This window comes from Eublepharis macularius, chromosome 2, assembly GCF_028583425.1.
Source record: "Eublepharis macularius isolate TG4126 chromosome 2, MPM_Emac_v1.0, whole genome shotgun sequence".
NCBI classification, from domain to species: domain Eukaryota; kingdom Metazoa; phylum Chordata; class Lepidosauria; order Squamata; family Eublepharidae; genus Eublepharis; species Eublepharis macularius.
Genome location: NC_072791.1, coordinates 31,997,914 through 32,010,550, shown reverse-complemented (window position 1 = coordinate 32,010,550; position 12,637 = coordinate 31,997,914). Strand labels below are relative to the sequence as shown.

The following is a 12,637-nucleotide window of genomic DNA, read 5'->3' as shown; positions in this document are numbered from 1 at the left end:
CCAATGTACCGCAGCATCGTTTGTGCGCGAGGGAGCTGCTGCAAAGAACTTCCATCAGGCGATGCTTTTCAATGGACTATACATATTCAGCTACATGGAAAAACTGAGCAAATGTCAAATTGCAAAGGTAATGAGCTGACCTAGAGAAGTCACCATTTGCTTCTGTAGGAGCCTATACATTTTGAAGTCTCATGTTCAAAATTTATATCATTTCCCATCATAAAGCAGAACTGCTCCATGTAATATACCAAGGAGGGTCATGGATGTATGAGGCAAGACCTCGAAGACCTCCCTCCATCCCCTGAACACACCTGGTGCCTGTAGTTATACCAGCCACTTGAGCCAGCTACAATGAGAACCCAATGCTTGCCGCCATCTTCGGGTTCCTCCAGAGGAAGGGTGCTGATTCCCAGGATACAGCTCAGCAGTACAGCGATCTTCAAAGCCATTCTCTTCTATCTTCAATCAAGCACTTTATTCAGTAGCTCTAGGGTACAAATAAAGTTGTGTCAGGCAGAAAAATCAAGCCATAAAAAAAACCCCAATAGTTTCCCATACGTTTCAAAAATGCCAAACCACTTAAGTGCTTTCATGCAGGCATTTCTATTATTTCACTTGTTCTAAATTTGGGAAAAACAGAAGTGTTGGGTCCTGGCTGGCCACTGAACACCCTATCTGTTGAGATCAGTTTTATCCCATGGACCTCAGGACAGAATATACTTTCCTATTTCTATTTTTCTTTACAACAGCCCTACGAGGTGGTTTAGGCTTTGAATCTGTGTCTCTCTAAGTGTAGTCCAGCGCTAACTATTATACATCACCCTGGCAGCCAACTCTTCTACATGCTTATTGAGAGTTAGATAGGGCTATGATTGACAGTCAACACTCCTGGAGAATTCCGAGAGACTTACATTTGTTATAGTTTGCATTTCCTTAATTCAGGCTCCTTCTCTGTTAGTGTGTGCATTGCCCTGTCTGCATTCGGTCACCAGAGCAGAGATTAATGGGAAGCTGAGACAGCAATGCAGGTCTTGAAAGAAAGAACAGAAAACTGTACTGCTAAAGGGTTCTCTACATTTGCCAACTCATCCTGCAGAAAACTAAGCCACGGAAGCAAAACGCGCAGTGTTCTCACCTAGGGAGGAGGAAATGAGAACACGAGACTTGGACAGCATGGGAGGGAAACCACCGAGAAAGAACCTGTTCTTGTATTTTGTTCAGCCACTTGTGAAAGTAGGTGTACACAATGCTGCTGAACCAGAAAGGTAGTGTAATGAGAACTACTTTTCACCAGCTGTTGTGATCACAAGGCGATAAGGCCGATAAGGCACGTGCTCTGGGACTACTCCAGCATTAGAAGAAAAACAGCCAAGGGTTTGGATACCGCTGTCAAGCTCTAAATAAGTGATGCAGGAGTCTGCATTCTCCTCCCCTTGGAGCCACAAACGACTGAATCACTGGATCTGATTCACACATCCATCTGCATTATTTCGGCAGCGTTCAAACTTTCCTCCCATTCCACAATTGACGCATCTGTCAAGAGATGATTATTGCAAAGGAATCTGAATTGCCTTCTAAAATCATGCAGGATGTGGAACAGGCTTCTGGGGACCCAGCCTTCAGGTCACGACCACAAAATGCTCTCAGACTCAAAACCCTCCCCACCATGTTGCTGAACCATGGAGGGAAAGGTCAGTAGCAGCGGGAAAGCTCTTTCTGGGAACTTAGTCTGCCATTATCAGCCTTCTCATTGACAGCCAGTGTGGTAGCGAAGATAAGAGTGCTGGACTAGAGCTTTGGAGACCTAAATTTAAATCCCACTCAGCTTATAACCTCCCCTATTCCAAGGCAGTAATCTCCAAATATTAATTCTAAGAAGCAACATAAAGGAAGGCTTTAGCCCCCTATGCCATTTTTGTCAGCTCTCTAGGGTAACTGGCTGGCCCCTGTGCAAATCAGGATGCTGGACCAGATAGACCTCTTACTGTGCTCACAAAGCGCCCTTGCATGAGCCACACTGCCTTACTCTCACCTAGCTGTTGTACAGACAAAAGGGGGGGGGGGGGTGTTTGATCACATGTCAACATCAGTTCCTTGGAAGATGGGTACAATAAAAGTGTGACTGATGCAAGCAATCACTGAACAACAACAGGGTTCATCATTACACTGTTTAAAAATTACAGCATTCCTTGCTTACCATTCAACACATGAACACTAATTTGGGGGGTGGGGGTGGAAATGCTGCACTTGAAGCAATCCAATGCTTAGTTACTGGCAATGGCTGTTTCAAACATGTGGGATCATCATTCGATATTGTACTTGCCAAACAGTAAATATGCACCTATGAGTACATTACGAAAATGCTGTCAAGCAATTCATGGCCTAATTCCTCTATAAAGAAAGCTTTTTCAGTTGTGGAAGGGAGAAAAGAGGCCTGGGGACACCAATGAGGTTTACCAGATTAAACATGGTGTGGTAAAGGGTAGAGAGAACCTTTTCTGCCCAAAATGCTAGAACTCAGGAATACCCAACTGTCTCAGGCTAAGCATATACATGCTTAGCCTGAGCACTTTGGTTCATGCTTGTCAGTTCTCACAGGCCCAGTTCTGGCTTGCCACGCTGGGAATGGAACGAACAGGCTCCTTAATGAATTGCACCTGCAGCCTGTTGTTCCAGGCGAAGACGTCCTTGGGTGGAAGAGAGTCTCAAGGTTCCCGATGCCTCCCTGCTTTCTCAGGCCTAGCAACACTGATATCGACGTGTGCCCTGATTGGCTGACGGGCTCCTCACTGAACTCTGACCCGCTCTCACTTGGACACCTGGTTTGACCATTCTCTTGCTACCTTTATGCCATCAGCATGGGAGAGACTTTGCTCCATGTCAGGCCTTACAGTGACCACAGCTGCCTGGCATGGTTTGGGACTTTGTGAGTATGAGCAACTTGAAGCTACTCAGAGAAAAGCAAGTCAGCAAGCTTTCATGTTTAGTCAGTTTTAGATAAGTTTAGAAATAGATAAGTTGTTATTTTATTGCCTTTTGCTTGTGCCTTATAAAGTAGTTCCTGCAGTCTGCATTCACACTTCCAAATTAATAAACAACATTTATATTTAAGCCTGTGTCTGGAGTTTCTGACCACTTGTGGGCAAGTTCACCCAGAGAAATGAATCGGGAGACTGGGAAGTCTCAAACAACTTAAGACAAGCTCCAGAGGGCTTCTAGGGGTTCTGAGCGGCTGTGATCAGCGCTTAGGAACGGTAGTCGAGGGTTGAACCATCTAGATGCCAAACAAAACAACAGGCCAAACAAAATAAGTTACTTCTTCATATTATTAACTTGTGGAACTCATGGACACAAGATGCAGTGACGGTCACCAGCTTAAATACCTTTAAAGAGGGATGAGGTAAGTTCATGCAAAAAAACCATTAGGACATAGCATGGCTAAATGGAACCTCCATATTCTGAGGTTCTGTACCTGTGAATATCTGTTACTGGGAGAGTGAACAACTGAGGAAGGCTTTGCCTTATGGGCCCTTGCTTGTGAGCCTTCTGGTTGGCCACTGAAGGAAACAGGATGCGGGACTAAATGGATCATTGGCCTTATCCAATGGGGCTCTTCTTACGGGATGTTCTTGTGTTATAACCAGGGGAGGTTCCTCGTGAACGATGCAATCCTAAGCAAGCTTAACCAAAATCTTACTCGGGTCTATTCAGCAGGACTTAGTCACATAAGCATATGAAGCTGCCTTATAAGGAGCCAGACCGTTGGTCTGTGGAGGTCAGCACTGTTTACCATGACCGGCAACAGTTCTCCAGGGTTCCAGGTAGAGGTCTTTCACACTATCTACTACCCCGATCCCCTCACTGGAGATGTTGGAGACGGAACCTGGGACCAGAAGGAAAAGGTTCTCAGGACTGCCCTGTCACTTCGTGTGAGGTAGCCAGGCAGTACTGGGGGGAAATAATAAGAGAAATGAGTGAAATTTTACAATTTCAAATTAATAAGAACCCAGAACTCCTGCTACTGAACTTGGGAATGGAGGGAATTCCAGCCCAACACAGGACGTTGATATTTTATATGACAGCAGCAGCTAGACTTTTGTATGCGCAAAAATGGAAAGTACAAGAAGTGCCAACTATTGAAGATTGGACTTACAAATTGCTGTATATGGCTGAAATGGACAAGATGACAAGAAAATTGAGAGATCTGGACTCAGGGCAGTTCAACACAGACTGGGAGAAGCTGAAACAATACCTGGAGAAGAAATGGGAGGTGGGAGGAAAACTGTGGCAGTTTGAGAACTACTGAAGTATTGAAGTAGAGGGGGGAGACTTTACCGGGGGGAGAAGAGATAAATGTGAATTAATAAGCAGTCAGATTAATAGATTGACATATATATAGATATATATAGGTTAACAAACAGAACATAGAGAAAATAATTAATTATAAGGACTAAATATAAGGAGCGATTAACTAACAATATTTTCTTTTTTTTCTGACAAGTTTTGTACCAAACTGAATGTCTGAAGATATAGATGGGTCAAATTGATTGACTACGTGAGGAGAGATATATAGAACTATTATAAAAAGATAGAATGAGTAATATATATAGAGAATAAGTCAAATTGTTTGATATAAACGAACGTATGATCTATATGGTTTATGATATATAGAAATACCTGAAATTGAAAAATTGGGATAAATTGTTTATCTAAGATGGAAACAAAGGCTTACAGTTTGGGCATATAATGTTAAAAATAGTTAAGGATGTACTGCTTAGAATAATGGAGAATATATATTTGTTTTAGATAGAGGAAGCTAATAAAAGTAAGGGAAAGGGGACAAAGGGTTGGAAAGCTGTTGGAGGTCAACAAAAAGGGGGGGGAAAGGGAGGGGGTTAGAGATGAAAAAATTGGGGAAAATTGAATGTAAATGTGGAAATAATGGATTCTAACCCAATAAAAAATTTTCAAAAAAAAAAAAAAAAAAGGACTGCCCTGTCACTCACTGCTCAACAATGCTGCTTCAAAATGCACATAAAGAAAGGAAGGCTGTGCTCAGCTAATGCATTGTGCAGCCTGTTAGGAAAAGAGAAAAAGTCTCTTGGTACCCTAAAGACCAGCAAATGTATTATGCTATAAATTTGCACATGAAGCGTCATGCTAACTTGACAGAGAAATTTACATCCAGAGCGACAAACAGCAGAGTAGCTATGAAAGCATAAATATGAAAGCAGAATAGGTATGAACAGCGGAAGGGCATGAAAACACTGTTTCCTAGGGTAAGGTGCATTGCACCACACAGATCAGGTGAAAAGAAGAAGCAATCAAAACAAAATGATCTACTTGGAGAGGATGCTATTGACGAATTGGCAAAGTAGGACAAGGCTGATTACCGCCTGTAAGTCTCTGAAGAGGCACAAACTGTCCAACCCCATGCTGAATCCAAGTATAACAGGATCAGATCTGCCCTAGAGCCTCTCTTTGAAAGCAGAAGGACTGCAGTCATTAAATCTGTTACTGAATGTCCAGGGAGGTCGAAGTGTTCCTCCACTGGATTCTGAATAACGCCCTATTTTCATTGGCATTGCTGTGGAGAGATTGTCCTGTTTGGCCAACTTGGTATACTTTGCCCTGGGACACACCAGCTGCCATTTCAGCTGCAGCAGCTCAACACAGCTCTCCTTCTGGTATTAGCCTGTTAGGAGGTTGCCTCCCTGTCCCGTCCCCCCAACTGTGCTCAGCGGAACGAAAGAGCAGTGACAGGGCCTTCCTCCCATCCAGCCCCCACAGCTGTGTACACTAGGGGTATGGACGCAAGCTCTGCAGAGGCCAGCTGGCACAGCTGCTCAGGCGGCAGCAACCGCTCGTAAGGAGTCTTTTCCTTAGGTTACCTATCAGCCCAAGGGCTCCTCTACCAGACTGAATACTGCCATGTGTAAAAGTCTCTACACGGGGCAAACCAATGAAGTTACACAAGCTCAAAAAATCTCTGCCTTAAGAAAATAAGAAGATCACTGCTGGATCAGACTAGGGTGGTCCATCTAGCCTGCCATCCTGTCTCGCACATCCTGTCTCACCATGGAAAGCCAACAAACAGCACATGGAGGCCGAGGCCTTCCCCTGATGTTGCCTCCTAGCACTGGGTATGCAGAGGTTTACTGCCTCTGAATATGGGCAGTCCCTTTAGGCAACGTAGTTAGTAGCGACTGATGGACCTCTCCTCCATGAACTGGAACTGGATTTTATTCTCTCACTCATTTGTGCTTATGCAAACCGTTGTTGCTACTAAAAGGTTATTTATTTATTAATTATGTATTTTATTCAATTTATATTCCGCCCTCCCCACATCAGCAGGCTCAGGGCGGATTACAATTAACACAATAGTATAAAATACATATAACTTTAAAACCAATAGAACTCCTTAAGTATATAAAAACAGACAAGAAAACAACGCAGCAGCAGATTTTAAGGACATATAGCAGCAGATTTCTCCAGCGACCACCCCCTAACCACCTCCAGGAGTATTTGGCAAAGGCTAGGTGGTAGATACCCTTTAACTTTAAACACTAATCTTAACTGTAGCCACTTGGACTCAATTGATAAATACCCATGCCTATCAATTGTTCCTAATTCAAGAACACAGATTCCAACATGCTTTTACAAAGCCCAGTGAGGGACAGGGGGAGGGCTGGGTCTGTTAAGATATCACATCCATTCGAAGGTGTTTAGCCTGAACCGCCATCTAACCCTTGCTCATCATTCCCTTCTGATGACTCAGGCATAACGTGACTTGGCAGAGGTCATGACAAAAGGGGGAAGAGAGAGAAAGAGAGACAGATGTCGGCAGAATCTGAGCTCTGCATATGGATACTGCAGCCTGCATCAGTCCCTTGGGAGGACCACTCCCTCCCCGGGGTTAGTCAAAGCTGAATCGAAAAGGTCTGTTAAAAGACACGGAGTCAATGAACTTATAAATGGCTGAAACACTGAAGGAGGTTGATTAAATAACATTATGCAATGCTGCAAATATATCCGGAAGTTTGTAAACTGCAGCTTTAAATGTAGTTTCGTGACTGCCAAAAGAAACATAGCACAGTGTGTTTTTTCTAAACAAAGGAAGTATGCATGTCCCTGCAAGGATCCCGTAGCTGGGGCACAATGAACAAAAGCTTGTAGGATTTAAAAAGAAAAAGAAAAGCATTCTCCCCTTCTGAACAGCAGACTGTTACACCCTATTATATACAAATGTGCTATTTGGTTTCAGAGGGTTGGGTGGTTTTTTGGGTTTTTTTTTTTTTTTGCCAAGACAGCTGCTGTTCAGGAAACCCAAGCCTGAAGGCGCCCTGAACTAGGTGAGCTGTTCTTTGGACCTCTGGCCCATATCTGCAATAAGCAGATGACAACAGAGATAGAAAAAATGAACTCTGTGCCAAAACAGTTAATAATTTATCTAGTTTGACATCTAGACAATGACGGCCTGCAAACCCTCAGGAAATTCTTCTCCACACAACCTATTTCAGTGAATGGGAATTGGGCGTATCTGTGGTATTTTCAAAGGAGTCAGTGCAGGATTGCTTCCTGGTGAACTGAGGCCTGTCACCGGTGAGTTCTAAAAAGAAGACTTTTCCAAACAGACTATTTGCTTTTGTGAAATACTTTTAAATGTGATTCAACACAACTTCTGAAGCAGTAATTCATCCTAAGGCTGCATATCTTATCTAAAGGGGCTGCTTACCTATCATGCTGGTTGTCTACAAATCATGGAAACACACAAGCTATTGCAAAGATAAGAACATAGGAAGAGTCCTGCTGGATCAGACCAAAGGTCCAACGAGTCCACCCCCATATTTCCTCAGTGGCCAACAGAATGCCCACAAGTACAGCAGGGAGGCCAAAATCTCCATTTGTCACTCTCCTCCCCCCAGCAACTGGTATTCAGAGGTAGGCTGCCCCTGAACATGAAGGTCCTATTTAACTATCATGACTGGGCCATCAATGGATCAATCCTTCCTGACTTTCTCCTTTTAAACATTCTCTAAGCTAATCACGTGGCAGAGATTTCTACAAGTTAATTATCCGTTAAGTGACGGAATACTTTTTTTGCTCTCTGTTCTGAATCTACTGCCCATCAACTTCACTGGGTCCTACCCCTCCCTGAATTTTAATATTATGCCGCAGGGACTAAAAGTACTCCCTAAACTTTGCTAAAATGAAAAGTCCCAAATGTTTCAGCCTTTCCTTCTAAAAAGGATACTTGCAACCCCACGATCATCTCAGCAGCCCTTTCTGCAATTGGGTTCCTCATCTGATTGCTGCAAACACTGCGGATGCCACATTAGGTGTGCGAGGTGCCCAAAGGCGACTTACAGTCTAGATCCACTCAGTGCAATCCTAAGAAGAGTTACTCCAATTTAAGCCCATTCAAATCAATGGGCTTGGATTGGAGTAAGTCTTTTTAGGATTGCGCTAAAAGGAAAATAATAACAAGAACATCTTGGCCTGTTACACTGTTCAAACTACCTTCTTGTATCCAAATATGTATGAATATAGGCAACATCTCTTGTCACTCTTCTAAGATTCATATGCTTACCAGCAATGTTGAGCTGACCCTGGTCAGGAAGACAAAGGTAACTATTTTATTTAATTTTTTAACCCACTCTTCTACCAATGAGTTTAGGGCTTCGCACACTGTTACGCCCTGCTCCATTTTATCCTCACAACATCCCTGTAAGGCAGGTGGGTCTGAGACAGACTGGCTCAGGTTCATCCAGTGAGCTGCATGGCAGAGATAGGATTTGAACCTGCGTCTTCCAGAGCCTAGTTTTAACGTTCTAACCACTAAATAATACTGCTTCACACCATGCTTATATCTAACCGTGGCAGACAAAGGCAACCCCTAAGAGTTAAATTTTCCTGCAACATCACCCATAAGAAGGCGGTCAAAGGGCAATGAAAAATAATCTAGTTCCACCTTTTTGAAAAAAGAAAGAAGGGTGGCTTCTGCATTCCACATTAATCTTTCTGCTTTGTGCACAATCTGGTGATAACAGCAGCATTATCAGCACCCAGATTTGATCAAAGAATAGCAGCATTATGAAGTCCTCGACAAATTGCAGCACAGATTAAGGCAAGGCAATTGCTCTGAGCTTGAATTTCAGCATCTCCATCAAGTGCTCGCAAGGATTTAACATTCCAGATTTATCACAAACTAGTTTGGGCAATTGTTCTCTTTTTAGAGAACACAGCGAAACATGAGGTACACATTTAAAATGGGGACGGGTAGGGTTCTATGAACTCTCCAGTCAGTTTTCAGCTGTTTTATGTGGGCTGAAATTAATTTGCTAATAAAACCTTGTAACCAGGTTTTCCAAATTTGTCCACATTGCTTTGTTTGCAGAGGAGCAACTGAGTTTCCACCACAGAACCTTTGCATATTACAGAAGATTCTATGGAATGTTTTGGGCAAGCACTCAGCTTGCTGGCTGGGCCAGTTTGGTCACACTGTTACCTCACACAGAACTGAGTACACATCCTGTCACACACCCCCTGTTTCTCTTCAACTGCGAGACAAAAGCTCTGTGATTGAGGACAACCTGGCTTTCTGGGGAACTTGTCAAGCATCACTCATCGGCTCAGTTCAGATGCATATGCACTTTACAGTTCTAAGTCTTAGAAGTCTTTCAGTATATGAGCTCCCTCCCTCCTGACCTTTCATGTTCCCCCTAACACACAGCTGAAGGACCAAGGACTTCCTGCATCTGGTGACCCACAAATTATAGTTTGTCTTCTTGCATACAAACCAGGATTCCAAAACAAGCTTTAATCTTGGTTTGTAGGTAAGATAAAAGCCATACTTTGTAGGTTAGTCACAGCGCCAAATCTTGTTACTGAGATAACCCAGGGCTCCCCAAAAGACAGCTTCAAGAACTGCTGTAGAGTAGCCACCGCTGAAGTAGGCTGAAACTCCTGAATGATAGGCCCAAAGAGGTATTTTTAATTCTTCTTGACCTAGAGATTACAAGACCAGCCAGTTTCACTAACTAAATGCACTGATCTTACAAACTACAGCTCACAAGTACCCCATAAAAGGCAAATACATTTTTCTTCCAAGTGTTTCAAACTGCAACTGTATTGCTTACTTTTTCTATCCATGTAACTAATCATTTCAACAATATTTACTGAGAATATTACATTTATCTGCTATCTTGAGGGTTTTTAAAAAACTGCTTATGACTAATCATTTTCTGGAAGATTTTATTAACAATATACTACATTATTTTTATTAATTTTTTGTACATCACTTTGAAAATAAAAAGGAAATGTTCTGCTATTCTCCTTGCACTGCAAACTAGCTTTATCATCCGCATGCGAAATACTAACAGTGCAAACCTATGCAAAATTACTCCAAACTATGCATAGGATTTCATTTTAAATTATATATTAATGCCCCACTGGAATTAATATATAGGGGTTGGGGGGTATCATGGAACAGTGGTAATTGGTTGTCTGTGCTCCACCTCCCTGGCACAGGATACCACTTTAGTGCCTGTCTGTTACATATCAATTGAGGTTGTGCTACCTATACGACTGTATTCTCTAAGAAATGCACTAGGTCTCTTCAGAACTTCTGTCTATATGCTTTTATCCCATCCAGCTTTCAAAAAGCTCAATATAAATTCTCACTTCACCATATTTTACACTCGAAAACCCCATGAGATAGGTTATTCTGAGCAACAGCGACTGACCCAAGTGATTTTTATTGTCGAAAAGGCATTTGAAGATCCCCAGATTTAGTCCAAAATACCACCACACCACACTGGCTTTTTATGACTCAGCAGAATTGAGGACTTCCATCCTGTCTGTGTGAAAGGAGATAAGATACGGTAAGATAACAGCTACTGGTATAAGATTCCGTTTTTAAATAATAGATCAAACACACACACACACTCCCCTCTTTTCTACCACATGAGGACTTAAAGATGGGTCAATTTGAAAACAATGTAAAGATAACACATAAAACTGAGTACAAACATGAGCATATAAAAGGATAGAAAGAAGTTGGTATATTTGCCATTTGAGGGCCCAGAGAACAGAACTGCTTTAACCTACCCTATCTGTCTGAGGAGGTCAGGAGAACCCCCATGCTCCTGGCTTTCCGCAAACAATGCCTTTTTCTCAGCTAAGAGGGCAGTATTGTACGAAAGGGGTCCCAGATGTTTCGCTAATGAGTTAGGAACCATAGATTTCACCTTTATGTCGCCTTACATATTATCTGTTACTTTAAGTATGAAGCACAGGTATACTAACTGTGCTTCATGTTGTTTAATGTAAGCCCTAGAATTGATCGTTCTATTTCAGCAGTTCTTCAACCCCATATTGAATCCTTGCTTAATACTATGTCTTTGTAAACTTGTATTCATTTACCCCAAGACATTGTTTATGGAAACGTTCTTGACACTATATGGAAATACCTGCCCTTGTCCTTGCCACTGATTATACTAATGTCACACTATGTAATCTGCCTTGAGTCTCAGTGAGAAAAGCGGAATATAAATGACATAAATAAAATAAAATAAAATTAAAAAACCTGATGCCAAAAGATCAGTCACGATAGCATAAGTCCAGAAGCCACCTCCTTCATTTTTTAAAATGGGGCGGGGGACGACGACACATCTGACACCAAACCTTAGATGATGCGCTCAACAAACATCCAGGTCCATCTGGGAGATAGCAGTTCTGATATTAATATTTACATGTATTGCATTTTAACGTTTTTATTCTGTATTGTAGGGATGGGGTCTCAGGTGCTTTACTAACAAGTTGAGGATCACAAAACTTCATCACCATTTTTGCCTCATATATTATCTGCTGCTTTAAATATGTACTCCTATGTACAACCTTCGCTCCATGCTGTCTAACGTTAGTCCTAGAATTGATTATGTTTTGCTTCAGTATCTCTACGTCTTGGATCCTTGCTAATGCTATGTCTTTAAACTTGTATATGTTTACCTTATGGTATTGTATTGAAATGTACTTACTCGATACTGATTGTATTAACCTCATACTGTGTAATCCGCCTTGAGTCTCAGTGAGAAAGGTGGACTATAAATGACGTAAATAAAATAATAATTATAATAATTTAAAAATCCACATAAAAAACCCGTCACTCTAACTGATCTTCAAGTAAAAATTAGCTAATATACAGACTCTAGGTATGTGTTCTCATACCATAAGGCCTCTACCCTAATTCCAATTCTAGAAGCGTTTAAGCATTTGGCAGATTATCTGTGGGCAAAACAAGTAGGAGAGAAATGCTCTTAATTCATAAACATGCAACAAATTCAAGTGTGCCATAGGGTAAAATAGAATATTGGGTAAGATTATATCTGATAATCTAGCAAAAATTAAGTATTTTGAAAGCTACAACTCCAAGTAAACTTACTAGGGAGCAAGTGCCCATGAAATTAGTAAGATTTACTTCTGAGTAAACATGCTTAGGCGCACACAGCACCATCAACAGGACCTCAAAGTGCTTAATTTTGGCTGGATCATATCCAGAATTACGTCATCACCACAGCAATGAAAGCTAAACTTGCAACATACAACTCTCCTATCCAGCTAAACTTATAAGTACTTT

The 12,637-nt window shown here is 41.9% G+C and overlaps 1 protein-coding gene across 3 annotated transcripts in view; it reads right to left on the bottom strand.

The window, feature by feature from the left end:
- Window positions 1-12,637, bottom strand: part of LGMN (legumain) — a 50,361-nt gene that overhangs the window by 25,605 nt on the left and 12,119 nt on the right. For 2 of the 3 annotated variants that reach the window (XM_054970978.1, XM_054970976.1), the window contains exon 2: window positions 312-487. In XM_054970978.1, the coding sequence (XP_054826953.1) occupies window positions 312-449 (138 nt within the window). In that variant the 5' untranslated portion in view covers window positions 450-487. Of the gene's footprint in view, window positions 1-311; window positions 488-911; window positions 1,031-12,637 lie in introns of all 3 variants that reach the window. The other variant, XM_054970977.1, reaches the window with a different exon arrangement.